Raw genomic sequence first — 16,172 nt, forward strand, 5'->3', positions numbered from 1 at the left:
GTCGACCCTCCAGGCGGCGGACTTATTCTTGGGGCGAATGCTGGGCATCTTCGGCATCCCAACGTTGTGCAATGGTGTTGTACTCGGTGTCATCCCGACCTTTATAGGACAGCGTTGTACTTGGTCGGTATCGTCCTGATCTTTGCGGGATGACGTTATGCTTGTTCAGTGCCGACCCGATCTTTATGGGACGATGTTGTACTAGGTCGGTGTCGACCCGGTCTTTGCGGGACGACATTGTACTAGGTCGGTATCGACCCGATCTTTATGGGACGACACTGTATTAGGTCGATGCCGACCTGGTCTTTGCGGGATGATATGGTACTCGGTCGGTATCGTCCCGGTCTTTGCGGGATGATACGGTACTTGGTCGGCGTAATCCCGATCTTTGCGGAATGGCACGGTACTTGATCGGCATCGTCCGACCTTTGCAGGACGGCATGGTACTCGATCGGCATCGTCCCGATCTTTGTGGGATGACACAGTACTCGGTCGGCACCATCCTGATCTTTGCGGACGACACGGTACTCGATCAACACCGTCCTGATCTTTGTGGAACGACACAGTACTCGTTCGGTGTCATCCCGATCTTTGCAGAATGGCACGATACTCGGTTAGCGCCGTTCTAATCTTTACGAGATGGCACCGTACTTGGTCGGTGTCATTCGACCTTTGCGAAACAACGTTGATCGAAGGGTTCGGTCTGGTACGTTGACCTTGACAACGATATAGCTGTGAACAATGATTGGAGGCATGTTGGCATATTTCATCTGGTCAAATAGAATGAGTAACCCCATGATCAACATAATGGTACAATCATAATTCCCAATGTTGTGGATAACTCTTCACGTCCAAGTAACATTCAAAAATTTTGTAAAAACGCTCTCACATATCATCAACTCCCTGCTTAATCACTACGATTACCAATGCCATTTATAAAAGAGCCCAAGGATGCTAATTCACATAGAATTATCTAGATTCTCCAAATCCTAATTTATTGAGTTACGTAATAGAGAAATCTTTCTCAACTATACTCTCGAGATATATATATATATATATATATATATATATATATATATATATATATATATATATATATATATATATATATATATATATAATGTTTTATCCAATCCACTTATCTTCGAGTACCAAACTTGAACTAAAACCAAGATTGACATCGATAAATCGGACAATCAATATGAAATATCAGTAATCTTGAACCTCAAGGCCATCTATCAGTGAACTATCTATCGCAAGTTACGTGCGATATCAATTATAAAACAATGCATTTGTGAATATTGTTCACCAGTAGGTGGCCTTAATCCATATTCACAAATACATGACCTTAGCCTTCAATTGGAGCTATGGAGTAGGATACAATCAATGTTTCAATTCTTCCCATCCTAAATCTGAAGTATCTTACTTCTGGTCAGGCTTTAAGACTCTGTGTTTCGTTCCATGGTAGTGGTCTCACTGGAAATGCTCGACAAAAAACACTTTGGTAGCGATTAATTACTAACTTTAGTTTCATTAAAGAAAAAATAATAACATCATTTGCCATCGGTAGTAAGCAAGTAGCAGTCGCCTTCGATCTAAGGGCTTTGTCTTTATCATGTAGACGGGTTACCTAACAAGTGCCCCATTTCTAAATACAAAGGGCAACTCATACATTCAATTAAACAAATGTCGCTCTTGCTCGAGGAAAAATCTGGCCACCAGCAGTCCAAATTTTCCTTGTCCAAATCACGGATGTCGCACTCATGCGGTTCGTGACAGCTCGCTCAACTCCCTCCGACTCGGTTCATTCCTGACGCGCATGCCAAGCGTGCTTTCCGTGTCACATTTCTGAGTTGAACTCTATATTTCCTATTATCTAAATGAATCAAATCTGCACCCTACGAGTCTATTCCGTGATGTAAAGCCACCGTCTCGGTTGAAATTTACGCTCGACGGATAATTATATATTTATTATTTTTTTATAATTAAGATTTTGATCGTTATTTTTTAATATGATAATTTAATATTTAAAAAATATAATTAAATATTTTATTTTAATAAATATAAAGTATTTTTCTAAAGTATATTAACTAATTAAAAATTAATCTATAATTAGCCCAGGCCTAACCAAACTCAAATCAACTCAGATAAGCGCAGCCCAAGCGCAGCCCAAACTCACAAAGATTAGTAGGGTTCAATATTACATGAAAAATGAGAGAAAAATAACAAACAAAGAAAAAATATCATCTTCCGCCGTTGTCATCTCGACGAGTGGTCGAAGAAATCGCCCGTTTCTCTCCTCTCCATTCTGTTTTGGCTCCGGGACAACAATTCACGCCAAAACCCTCCATCTTTCTCTCGCTATGGCTGCCTCCTCCTCCACGGTGGAAGTGCCCATCTTCCTTGCGCGGAGGACCAAGACCAAGGCCAGCTTTGACTCTCTTCCTCTGCCTCCCAAGTGGCATCCCCTTCTCTGCCACGGCCGATTGCGAGTCAAATCGCCGCTCCGTGCTCCGATTAGAAACCCACGCCACGAATTCATCAGAATCATATGCGGACGACGACCCGCCGCTGCTTCGAGGTCTCCCCCTTGTTCATTTTCCTGGGACGGGAACAACCCCTTCGGTGGCCGCCTCTTCAGCTCGGTCCTTGAGACCCTCACTGGTGCCAAGTGGCCGTCGATTGCGGCCGTGCTCTTGGGAGCTTTTCTCACGGTCGCCGACCCATGTCCCGCCTCCTGCGACTTCCTCCATTCCGCCTCCTCTTGGCTCCAATGGGCTCCGTCGTGCGCGGACGTCTGCTCCCTGTTCGGAGCTCCAGCCGATGTCTTCCGAGAAAGTGATGGCTCCTTCCTCCTCATCATGGTGGGATCCTCCCTGGCAGCCGCGCTGCTGGCTGGACTTCTCCCGGACCCCCTTTTTCGTGATGATGAAAGCCACCTCTCTCTTCGGGTCTGTTGCTTCTTTGGATAATCCCATTGACACTTACGAGTGCTGCACCAAGTGATCTTTTCGCCTTGTCCTTTGCTATTCTGAACTTTTATGATCAAAAGCTTATTGAGACTTTTCACAGATTGTTGTGCTTCGACACTGATTGATTTTTGTTCAAGAGGTTTCACAGTTTATTGACTGTAAAGATATCATCGCAAGAGTCATTAACACGATCATGTCACTAGTAACGAACCTATTATTGCTTGCCCCTTTCTTTCTCTTGGCCCTTCAACCTTTTCATCCATTTTAAACAACTTAGTTATAGTTTATGAAAGCAGGTTATTATGCTTGTTTTTCATTTTTGCAGCCATTAATTTGAATCCCAAGAGGTTTAAATTCAGGAACCTACTATTTTCTTGTTTTTGCTGGTTGAGTTTATGAATGACTCCTGCTCAAGTTCTTGATTTTCTCGGCATTATTTTTTTTCACAGAGGAGAGTTAATTGAGCATCAATTTGGATCTCTTATCCGTTATGAACAAGCACTTGCCTTTGTTCTATATATTAATGGCACCATTAAATGCTGAATTTGATGATCAAAAGCAGCAGTCCTTATGCTTTCTGTATGCCAAATTAAGGACATAGCTCGAAACTTTTCGTGAAGCTTGGAAAAAAAAAGTTATTATCAATATTAGCTTGTTTGGTGATGCTTTAGAGTTTCGGTTTCCTTCACAACCAATTGATGTGTTTGCTATAATATTTTATGTAGGTTCAAAATTTATGCAAGATAAGATCACTTCAAAGAATTTTTGATCAATTCAGTCGAACTCCTGATATATACACTACGGTGATCTTGAGTTATGTGTTAGCAGGTAATCATACACAACCATGGTTTTTCATGTTTACTTACTTACCTATATGTTAGTGTTTGGCTCCTACAAGCTTAATTTTGGATATTTGTCTTATTGTTGTGCACATTATGTTACATCTATAGGCATGCTACTTGTGTAGTCTCCCAGATTCTCTGTGAGAATTTTGTGCCTTGTGTCACAAAGTTGAAGAATTTTCTAATTTCTAGATCTGTGCATTGGTGCTCTATTACTTTGAAAATCATGTAAGATAAGAGGCTTTTTTGTGTCATTTACATTTTTTTTTTAATTCTTAAGGCAAAACTCAAAGGCTGATGAAAGAACCATGCTTGGCAATCAAGTGTACGATCTTTTTTCTTTTTAGGGAGTAGTTATAAAATTTTAAAATTTTTGAGAAACAGAAAATTTTTACTTCCAAATGAATGATCTTTTTTCTTTTTAGATTTGTAGTTATAAAATTTTAATTTTTTTGAGAAACAGAAAATTTTTACTGCCAAATGAATTAAAGAAAAATCCATCCTTGATGACTGGTTACACGTCAATGATAGAGAGGTTGCAGATTCCCTCGGCCTGTTAGAACATCGTTTATTCATCCATTTCCAATGGTGATCATGAGATGCCTTCTTTCTTTGATCATGCCTCACTCATCCTTCATCCCTTCTCTCATCCATATGATGCTCACCAAAACATCCTTTTGTTGCCTTTTTGTTTTTCAAATTGTCACTGAAGAAATGACCACCTGGCATGAACAATACCGGAAGTATTCAAAAACTATCAAAAGCATTTTTTGAAAAGTGGAGAAATAAAATGAAAATTCTTGGGAATAGCCCTTTAAGTGATAAAATCCACTTATGCCTTCTACTTTTACTTCTGATATATTCATCTTGTGTCCTTGAGGCCTTTTGTTGTCTTAATTTCTTTGCAGATGTATATGCTAAACGGACTATCTTCGTCAATCAGCTTGGTGCATCTGGATGTTCTTCTGTTTATGGAAGACGAATTGGCTTTCAGCTGAATCACCGCAGCCATATTTCAACAAGAAAGAAGCAACATGGGCATTATATGAAGGCAGTTGCTACTGTTGATTCAAAATTCTTGGTTTCTCCTTCCAGTGAGAATACTGATGAACATAATGACAACTTGCCCTGTAGTTCTATCTCAGTTAACAAAATGTTACAATCTTCGACAGAAGAAAACACCCCTGAAATAGATGAGAGGGAAAAGTTGAGACGAATGAGAATCTCCAAAGCAAATAAAGGGAATGTTCCATGGAATAAGGGAAGGAAACACAGTGCAGGTAGTAGTTTTAGATATTATACTACATGTGATCCTATCTGCCTTCTTGTTGAAATGCATCTGCCCTTATGATCCACTTATTCAAATGGATAACAGAAACTATTCAGCGAATTCGAGAGAGGACCAGATTAGCAATGCAGGATCCCAAGGTGATGTCATGTAAGAACTAATAAGAGTTTCATTTACCACTTATGAACTAATTGCTATTAGTGGTAGAAAACTTCTGTAATAAGGAACTGTAGCTATAGAATTTTATGTTTACATAGTTTTTTGTACTTTTGAATCGTGATGTTTATATAAAGATTAGTTGGTTTGAAGATAATCAAAATATCTGAAAAATATGTTGTATTTGGGGAGTTTTAATGACCATAATATATCATGACTATGTTGCGAATGAGTTAAAACTCTATCAGAATTCTTACCCTTGCTTTTGGTCTTCTCTTAAGTTGTTACACCCAGTTTTGTGCTCTAGGATCATGGCACATTTTGTCCTGATTTTATGGCTCTTCATATGCCAGGATAGTGTTTATCTTCTATGTACTAACATTCTCTGTATGTTACCAGTCATGATCATATTTGGTATGAATGAATGAATTCATGTGCAGGTCAGGGCGAAGTTGGTGAACTTGGGACGTGCTCAGAGGTCTGTGGTCCGTCTTAAATTTGATCAAAATTTGAAGCAATAATTCTTTATTACACTGCATGTCATCAATAATGAATATTCCTTTTCTATACTAAAATTGTTCTGGTAATTATGGCCTCTAAGATGTTTTGAAAATTTAAAAATTCCTGTGCTTTTTCAATTGATCTGTCAATTGGTTAGATATGTGCTGTATAATCTTACTTTACAAGAAATTTTGCCTCATCAGAGTGTTTCTTTCTAAGAAAATAATGAGACTATTTGAATGTGACAACTGCATTTGGAGAAATTTTGTTGGAATACTCTTTATAAAAACAAAAACAATTTTAGGAGTTTCCTAGAAGATCTTACTTGATATCTTGATATGGAGGGGAATCACACAGAGTGAATTATGATTGTAGTTGCGGAACCCGAGATGGGTTAATGATGGCAAATAGGTTTATTTTAGACACACAGATGTATTTTCATTATTCTCCTTATATCTCTCAAGTCTTTGATTCTTGCTCCATTACTTGGATGAAGAGCTGAGTGCATGTTGGATCGTAGGTTACTTGAACCCATTATTAAATTGGATTATAACTATCAAAAGCAACATCAGCTGAAAGAATTATGTAAATATTCGCAACTTCTGTGCAAGGAAGAGAATGTTGCGGAGATAGGAGTTTTAAGGTGTATATAAATTTCTCATGTTTTAGATTGTATCTCATTTAACATGGAAATCATCAAAACCCTCTGCATTCCTAAGAGTCTGACATGATTATGATCTTTCTGGTTGGGCGTAAGTAGTTGACTTGTACCCTGTCCTCCTCTGGATGGCTTTTTCCTCTCTACAAATGGGTCCCAAGGATACTCCAATAAACAATTATAACCCAGATAACAGTTATGACAAGATGTTATCATCACTTTATCTCACTTTGAGTTTTAATTATATTCATGTTGGGTCAGATAATTGCAGCTGATTATGACAGAAAATAATTGGTACATGGTACATGCCGATCAAGTATCAGGATATACAATCTTACTTCATCAATTTTTTTTTTCTCCTTAGAACTGCAGTTGTTGCATGCTAGTGGATTACTGATTATCTTGACCCATTTAGATCTGGATGGTTATCCTGAACCATCATGAGAGCAGGGAATGCCCTTTTGCGTATTGGACTTGTATCGGGTCAGACCATTATATACCGATTAGTACCAAGATACCGACACATGGTACGCCATGTGTATCAATGTTTCGAATAGGAAGAAGGAGAAGAGGAAGGGGTGATAGAGGAAGAGGAGGAAGAAGAAAGAGGAGGAAGGAAGAAGAAGAGGTGGTGGAGGAAGAGAAGGAAGCAGGAGTAAGAGAAGGAAGAAGTGAAGACGGTGGAGGAAGAGGAGGAAGGAGGAGGAAGAGGTATTAGGAGAGGAGGTGGAGGAAGAGGAGGGAGGAAGAGGAAGGAGAAAAAGGAGAAGAGGATGAGGAAGCGTATCTGTCGTTCGTGGCGCACAACAGGCAGTTGCAAGAGGTGAAATGGGAAAGGGTTCACGAATGTGAGCCTTAGACTTTTCTTTTTAGGTTCGGACCAGCCATCTTGAGACAAAGGTTGTCCACGTACTGATTCATGCCCGGACTGGTACAAACCACCTGTTTTGTATCGATCTGCATGAAACGTCAAACCATGCTTGTGAGTATTATCAACTTATTCATCACATGGGTTCATGATAAGGATCTGTCTCTCTCTCTAAAACAATAACATTTAAGGTTGCTCTTATATATTTTCTTTGTGTATATATATGCAAGACTTGAATGTCTTTTTGCTAATGGCCATCATGCATGACTTGAGAAAAGGCTATTTAGATCTATCTGGAAATACTTTTTATAGTAAAACGAGGATTATTAATGGTTACTGCCGTTAGGGAAAAGCCAAGTATGATTGAGGTGTTAATAATATTAGCAGAGACAATAGAACCGGCTACGAAGAAAAAATAATGAAAAAAGTAGTCAATCCTTCATTCGGAGGAGTATAATAATATTGCAATTTTTGGTGGATTCCGTGGAAAGTTCGACAATTTAGCCCACCCATCTTGTGCCTTCTCATAATTTGCCTGGTTTTCTTTGTTGTTGTTGTTCGCATATATATATAATATATATATATATATATATATATATATATATATATATATATATATATATATATATATATATATATATATATATATATATATATATATATATATATTGTGTGTGTGTGTTTTATTCTTCTATAAAAATCATGCAGTGAGGAGACTAGGATAAAAATTGGCATAGGAGTACGTGAAGGTTGGCAGAGACGGCGTCAAAAGCTGATGATACAGGAAGGCTGTGTTTTTGAGTGGCACAACATAATTGCAGCTGCTGCCAGAGAAGGTTTTGCTGGTGAAGATGAGCTGCAATGGAGTTCATACAAGATTTTGAGTGAACAGTTACAGCGGGAATGGCTGGAAAGCATTGAGAAGAGGAAAACAATGCCTAGACCAAAAGGTAGCAAACGAGCACCAAAGTCACCTGAGCAACGAAGAAAGATATCGGAGGCCATCTCTGCTAAGTGGGCAGATCCTGTAATATCTAATTTCTCCAGTGCAAAATACATATATATATATTTTTACAAAATTGTGGTCACATTATCACAATTTCTTTACAAAATTGTGGACACATTACTGCACATTACCATAGTACAAGCAATTAGCATCAGCCATAAGTAGAGGTGTACAATTATTATACCACTGCTTAATCTTTTTATTATCCTAATCAAACTTCCACTGGATTTTGTTTGACCCTTGTCTCCATATATATCAGGAATACCGTGACCGAGTTTGCAGTGCACTTGCTAAGTATCATGGCACAACTGTTGGAGCCGAAAGAAGACAAAGAAGAAAAGTAAGTGGCGGAACTCCTTTGAGAAGGAAACCTGAGAAAAAGAAATTTGCAAAATCCAACAGCATTAGCGATGAAGCAAAAAGCATCAAGAAAGTAGTATCTAAGCGAAAGAGAACTCCATCATATAAAGACCCAATGGCAAGTTCCAAACTGGAGATGATAAAGAAAATTAGAGCCCAAAGAGAAGAGATGGAAATTAAAAAACGAGAAGCTACCGAAAGAGCAAAGTAAGTCCATCTCGCGACATACTTGTAGAGCTACATATTATCACATAATTGTTCCTGCATATTTAAAATGACTTCGGCATTCTAGTCTTTTTGTGATGTAAATGCAACTGTTTTATGCTCATTTGTGCTGTTGTGAAAATGTGAAAGTTGAACATGGTAGTTTTTAGGTGTAATTATCATGTTTATTGGCATAACCATATATGTTTACTGGATGAACAGGTTATTAATTGCTGAAGCAGAGAAGGCAGCGCAGGCCCTTGAGTTGGCTGCACTGACAAACCCTGTTGCACAAGCTTCACTGTTGGAAACCAGGAAGCTGATTGTCGAGGCAACACGGTCCATTAAAAACATAGAGCAGGGGCAATTGACATCACAGGGTACACGAGGTCAGACATTTTCTGATTCTGTTAGACCTAATAATCATTTGCAGAACAGTCCAGGAAATCTTAGCAGTCCGAAGTGGCCAAGCAAACTTGTAAATGGAACTCATCTTCTTTCTTCCAGTATCAGTTACCACAGGGACTTGGATTTTGTTAACTTATCACCATCAACCGAGGAAACCTCTAGCAATGATTCATTTTTGCATGATGAGTTTTTGATGAGGAAGTCAGTGATGACAGACAACCAAATGGTTTTCTCTAAGGTTGGTGGCTCCATCAGATACAAAAACCTCAAATCTGAGGAAGAGGAATCAGATATTTCTGAAATAAAAAATAGTGAGACATCTGGATCATCGTTATTCTTAAAGAAGAATTGGGTTCGTGGGAGATTGGTCGAAGTGGAAGAAGAAGATGATTTTTCAAAATAAGGTGGCGTGGTGCAAGACAAGCAAAGGTTAGCATGTCAAGAAACTAAGCCTTATTTCTCTTTGGTGTAGTTTTGATTCTCGGTCTGTTGGAAATACATTTACGAATGACTGTATATGAAACTCACGCCATCAATTGATTTCAAGCCAAATAAGGCAGTCAATTTGCATGATAACAAGATCCTTCACGGAGAGGGAATCTTATTAGACCAACTAAAATGTTGTTAGGGATGGTTGTATACACATTAGATTATTATGCTTAACAAGTAGCAATACAGAATTTCCTGTTTGCAGTCGGTTCACAAATTTCTGTGTTGGTAAGTATAGGCGTTATCAAATGAACATTATACCTCCGAATGCACTTTAATCGGTTTGCTGCTTGATGAAACTTTAAGACCTTCTTTCTTTTATTTTTTATTTTCTTGTGTAAGAAGAGCTCCGCAGCTTTCTGGGTTGGTACTTTCCCGAAGAAGTATATATAAATTGGTATTTCCTTTAGTGAGATAAGTCATCCGAACCTTTTAAGTTGCATGAAGACCAGGAAACTACAAGATGATATTTTCTTTTGCGGGAGATCGTCTCAAACTATACCAACTTTACAAAATGCTTGGATTGCTTTGTCGGTGATTTATTGTTGAGTCAGATCGACACTTGGATGTCGTTCGGAGCCCATCTATGTTCACTTTCGAGTTTGATTCAGGTTAAGGTGTCAAGAAATCGGGGAATGTGTATTGAACTTGGGATTTACATGGTAACAGTTTGTTGAGTCACCTTTCTAGTCAAACTTTGTGTGGTCGACCTAGTTGGGTTTGGCTAAATTTACATGGTACTATCGTTTATCCTAACGATACCACTGTCGAGTTTTTTTAGAAAAGTATATTTTGTACTTTTCAGTTCACAGGCGGTTCCATCGCTTGGCCTGACGGTGCCACTGGCCCAACTTCAGGAAACTGAATTGGCCTTCCAATAGGCCCAATTCAATCCTAATTTAGGCATAATGAGCTCATAATCAAGTTGGCATGGTTATACCTAAAATCAATTCAATTAAAATTTAAACTACTTTGATCAAGACACAAACTATTACAAACATAAATCTTATGTTGTCCGATATGTCATTGGTTCATTCGATACTTCGTTTGAATCTTCGACGCATCGTTCTCTCCTTCAACGTATTGCCTGATCCATTAGTATATTGACCTCCCGCAATATCCAATCTTTTTAGCCCAATGTCCGATCCTTCTAGCCCAATGCGCAAACTCATGACACAAAGTCTATCTTCTGACACGTCAACCAATCATTCGGTCCGACGTCCAATCTTCTAATGTGATGCTCTCTAGTCCAACGTTTGATTCTTCTATTTTAATCAATTTATCTTTTCATGATTGAAGTTAGTCATATGTTACTTAAACGCTCGTTAGATCATAACTTCATCAATTAATTTTATCATCAAAATCTGAGATTCAACATATGTATAATATTTCTCATATCATTAGCCTCTCATTGTGTTCAACACTTGCAATGGCTTGATTCATAGGTTAGGTGTCCACGTCGGGCATTTATCAGATAATGTTCTATGGTCAATCTAGTTACATCATTGAGCGTCATCATGTTTGGTTTCATTATGAGTGTAAGGCGTTTTGTTGTCAATTCAATTACATTATCATCAAGGGATACTTCATGGTCGATTCGCTCATGTTATCATTGGTAGATGTTTCATGGTTGATTTAGTTGCAACATTGTCCGTTGTCAATTCAATTACATTATCATCAAGGGATACTTCATGGTCGATTCGCTCATGTTATCATTGGTAGATGTTTCGTGGTTGTTTTAGTTGCAACGTTGTCGAGAGATGCTTCCTAGTTGATTTGGTTGCATTATCATTATGGGATGTTTTCGTTGATTCGCTCATGTTATCATCATAAGACACTTTACTATCGATTTGATCGTGTTGTTGATTTAATCATCTTATTATTAAAGGATGCTTCATGGCAATCATATCCTGATCATATGATACTTCAAGGTCAATTTCACTGCATTATTATTCTAGGACATTTCCAAGTCGATTCTATCACATTGCTGCTGCTAGGAGATGACTCTTTGAGCGACTCATTCAGGTTATTGTTGGGAGATGCTTGGCCAATTTGACCATCTTGTTGTCGAGAGATGCCATATTGGTTGATTCGATCATATAGGCATGCTCTTTGTTCTCTACAGTATGTATGTTGTTCGCCTTTGTTGTTTTGAATTACGATTTGCATAACAAACTCTACGATAAGAGAGCATCGAATTTCTAATGTTATTTTATTAATTTTTAGGAAATGTTGAAGACTCGATACCATCCCTTGCATTTGTTTTATTGTAGTGCTCCAGTCTCACAGACATAAAGTTACAACTAGTATATTAATAGAAGTATATATATATATATATATATATATATATATATATATATATATATATATATATATATATATATATATTGTATTTCTATTATCCTCAATGATATGATTTGTGATATCATCTCAAGTTTATGGTTGGGTTTATCTAAATTTATAAACCTGGATGTATAAAGTTGATATTCACTCAATTCTAAATCCCGCGTAACTTTAAGAAAATATTTTAAAACATATAAAAAAGACAGCCTAATTATATCCCTAATATGATCAATTTAGCTCAAATAGAACCCCTTCTTAGAAAATAGATGATTCTGAGTATCTTAAATTAGGATACTTAACTCTATGTATGGATCTTAGACTAAAGTTATACTGAATGCCTTAAAACTATAAGAGATTCATACAAAATATATCTAAAAAATAAATATTAATTCAAAGTTTAGATTACTCAAAAGTAGTTGAAAAAATCAGTTTATATAGTAAGAGAAAAATTAAAAATTTCTTACCTCAACCTTCGTTAGAGCTTTGGTTTCCCAACCTCTCGAGAAAAGTTAAGAGAATGACTGAACGAGAAAAGATCGGTTTATAACAAAATAGAGGTATTTAAGAGGTTAATTAGGGTTCAATCTATCGGTTTATAACAAAAATATAAATTAAGATTATTTTTCAATTTAAAATTTTTAGAAGACATGATATTGACGAAATTTTTTAAGAAAATATTGAAATATTAAGCTTTTAGATGTAATGATATTGATAAAAAAAAAAACGATGATATTGGAGTAGGGTATGATTGTACCATACATCCAAATTTTGTTTACGCATCAAATCTATACCGACTTCATTACTCGTGATAAGGGTTGTTCAAGTTCTTTCCTAGTGAATTAAACTCTTAGATGTAATGACACATGAAAAATTCGAAGAGTCTACGACTAATCCGTCTTTAAGGCACCGCACACGCAGTGGGCGATTCGTCCATCAATGATTTTTTGGAACAAAATCTCTCTCTCTCTCTCTCTCTCTCTCATCTATTTTACTGACGTTGAGATGTTAGGTGGAAGAAGTGAGAGGGGTAAGGAATAATTTGACTCCGACAAAGATAGTCTAATTTGATTCACGAAAGAAAAAAAGTAAGGGATGATGATACGAGCTAACTGGTCCCATCACATAAATCACTTCAGTGCCGAAAGCGATACAAGTGCTTAGGCCAATAACCGCAAAACCGGGAGTGTGTCACTTTAAAGAAGCCCTCCGATGTAACACTTGCGGTTTATAGATGAGACTTTGCTTAGGATAATCTCTCACGGTTAGGTGGTTCCAATCATTCTTTGATGTGAAGGACACTCCTTGTGGATTTCATAATGCAATGGTTATGATGATCGATGTTGTGGGGTGGTTTCTTGCCACTCAAGTTTGCATTTTCCTGTAGATTCATTCGCTGCTGTTTCTAACTTGTCTGGCTAATCATATTAATCGTATGAGATGCCAGGCAGATGGTTTGAGTTGGAAGCTAATGAAGTCGAAAGCTTGCTTCATGCAACGTGCTGCTGTCCCGAGAGCTACCATTCGTCCTTCCTAATGCGTGGACTTGTAGTCATAGAACCTGAAACATTCCTTAGGTTATATGTTGGATGGTTTTGGGGAAGGAAGGAAAGAAAGAGAGAAAGAAAAATAAAGAAAGAAGGAACAAAAATTGAAGAGTGGTTTCTTTTCATTGGGACACAATCCTATCGTTGCCGCAACTATAATAAGAAAACCCCGAATCCGACTTGTTGGTCGGTAAACGCTTTAGTTGAGGTATGATGCGAACCAATGGATGAGCGAGCTTCTACTGTTTGGTTAGGCACAAACCATTCATTGCTTCTTTATTCCTTGGTTCGAGTAAGAACCAAGTCGAAGAGAAGAGCATTCATTGATCGTACGAGAATACCAAGCTTTTGTGTCTCTCGCCACAAGCATTGATCAGAGATGGTTTTGTTTGGGTTTCGATCCAGTGTACGTTCCCAGAGGGAAGGATTGCTAGTGTTGTCGCATTAAGGGTGTGTAAATACACTAGTGTTGGCCTATCCTAGTCTTGCATAGAATCTGAATCCGTGTATTCGAATCAGTTGACATCCAGTAGCCACGTAGAGATAGAATCTTTGACCCGGCATGCCACGCTCCGAGCATAGTAAATTCTCAAGTGGCCGCCATCATAATTTGTGGGGGTCCGAGTGGACCTCAGGATGATCCGACACCAGGAATTTCGATCGTCTTTATTCTTCTGTGGGCTCGATTGCCGTGAACCAAACGGGGCCCAGAAGCCCGGCAGAGTCCCCTCCACCCTCCTCCTCCTGTCTCCTACCAATCATGTCCTCGGGTCCATCGGCCAGAGTCGATTCCTCTGCTCTCTTTTTTCGTGGACGACAGGAGGTGGCACTCTCTCCCTCACTCCCTCCACACAAGTTCCCCCACCGCTAGCTGGCTGTCCGAGGCCATGGCCGCATCTGGCTTCTACGCCTCACCTTGTCCCGCAACCCAATTAATTAGCCTAAGAAACCTGATGATTAAGATACAGCGGACTGTGACCTCCATGATCACTCCACCATCTCTATCTCTGTCTCACTTCACGCTCAGGCCACTCCCCTCCCACGTGCCTAGATTCCCCTTCTTCTTTGCATCCATAACACCGCCAGTAGGGAGGGCCCCTCTCGACGACTACTATTATTCTGATCATAATGGTCATCGTCATCGCAAGATTTTTCGAATTCCTGATTCCAGTCCTCTGTTTGGAAGGATACACGCGTTCCTCCGCTTAAGTTCATTTGTGGCAGCAGATCGTACGTGTTCATTAATTGAGCAACTGGACACTCGAGTACAGTCTTTACGCATCCATCGATGTCCGATGCCCGTAGACTAATCAAAACATATCTGCCATGTATGGATGGGGTATCGGATGAACTCCACCATAGTTTTGGAGCCCTGCGAGGTGCCGCCGTGCGTATGTAGCCTGCAGAAAGCTATTTGTGATGGGCATGCACATTGATGGATGGTGTCCTCCTACCTTTGCTGAAACCTTTTGGTCGATGGTTGCTGAATGGGATCGGTAAAGGTGTTAGAATATCGAATCGAACCTGAAATTTTTAGGATGTATGTATTTGTACGTTTGAAAGCTAAAGTTTGCATGTTGCATTTTGTCTTGGATTAATTGTCGGAAAAGGTGAGCGTTCAGAGATCATACCGACTCTTGCAAGATTGGATTATCTGCATCCTTTCTTGCACGAAACATATGATCAAAGTCCAGCTGTGAGTAGATACTATATCATTGGTTTTCATCTACTTTTTTTTTTCCTGCTTCTATCCTCTCATCTTTTGGTACTACGCTGAAAGGAAAAAAAAAAAAAGAGAAAGTATGATGCAGACTGCAAAAACAGTGAACAAATTTGTAGTGTTATCTGGAAAGTACAGGTACCACAAGTAACAGAAGAAGATGGGTGGGTAGTAGTTGATCGCCATATAGAAAAGATAGATTCAGATGGACATTGGTAGAAAATTTATCAAACATGCAATCATCATATAGTCTTTCTTTCGTATATGAAGAATCATAATAGATAAATAATCATAAATAATCTTTTTTTATGATAAAAATAATAATCATAAATTTTTTTTCTCTTCTCAAACAGTATAAATTTTCTATAACTCATATTTAAAAATTTTAATTTTGTTAATTTGAACGTCGAAAGGATTAGATTGAAAAATTCTTTTCAAACAATTTAAAAAACATAATATTATCACATCGGAATCATTTTGGATCCATCTTAGATTCACTTTCGAGTCATTTTAAAATTACCTTCGAGACATATCTGTTAGTATAAAATCTATAATTATGGTATAGAAAAAACTTTTATGCCAAGATTGATATCAAATAAATTGGACCTGCATACTTTTCTTATTGTTCAGAAGTCCTCTCTTCCCATCTTTTCATGTAACCACTTAGATTGATGGATTAAGAGATTAGAAAAAGGAAGATTGAGAGAAAAATCTTAACATCTCAATTGCTGAGATACTACTCAGATGCACCGCTAGAGGTCATTTCTATATGTAGGCGAGAGCAGAAGTCTAGGATAAGTTATTAAGAGAGTT

At 38.2% G+C, this 16,172-nt stretch overlaps 1 protein-coding gene across 1 annotated transcript; it reads left to right on the top strand.

The window, feature by feature from the left end:
- Nucleotides 1–2,231: 2,231 nt before the first annotated feature.
- Nucleotides 2,232–9,952, top strand: LOC135625140 (uncharacterized). Its single transcript, XM_065129507.1, has 8 exons — nucleotides 2,232–2,951; nucleotides 3,698–3,800; nucleotides 4,723–5,094; nucleotides 5,190–5,242; nucleotides 5,699–5,736; nucleotides 7,994–8,312; nucleotides 8,551–8,858; nucleotides 9,078–9,952. The coding sequence occupies exons 1-8, from the start codon at nucleotides 2,364–2,366 to the stop codon at nucleotides 9,664–9,666; spliced, it is 2,370 nt and encodes a 789-aa protein (XP_064985579.1). The 5' UTR covers nucleotides 2,232–2,363; the 3' UTR covers nucleotides 9,667–9,952.
- Nucleotides 9,953–16,172: the final 6,220 nt, after the last annotated feature.

The sequence above is a fragment of the Musa acuminata genome, chromosome BXJ2-10, assembly GCF_036884655.1.
Source record: "Musa acuminata AAA Group cultivar baxijiao chromosome BXJ2-10, Cavendish_Baxijiao_AAA, whole genome shotgun sequence".
Classification (NCBI taxonomy): Eukaryota; Viridiplantae; Streptophyta; class Magnoliopsida; order Zingiberales; family Musaceae; genus Musa; species Musa acuminata.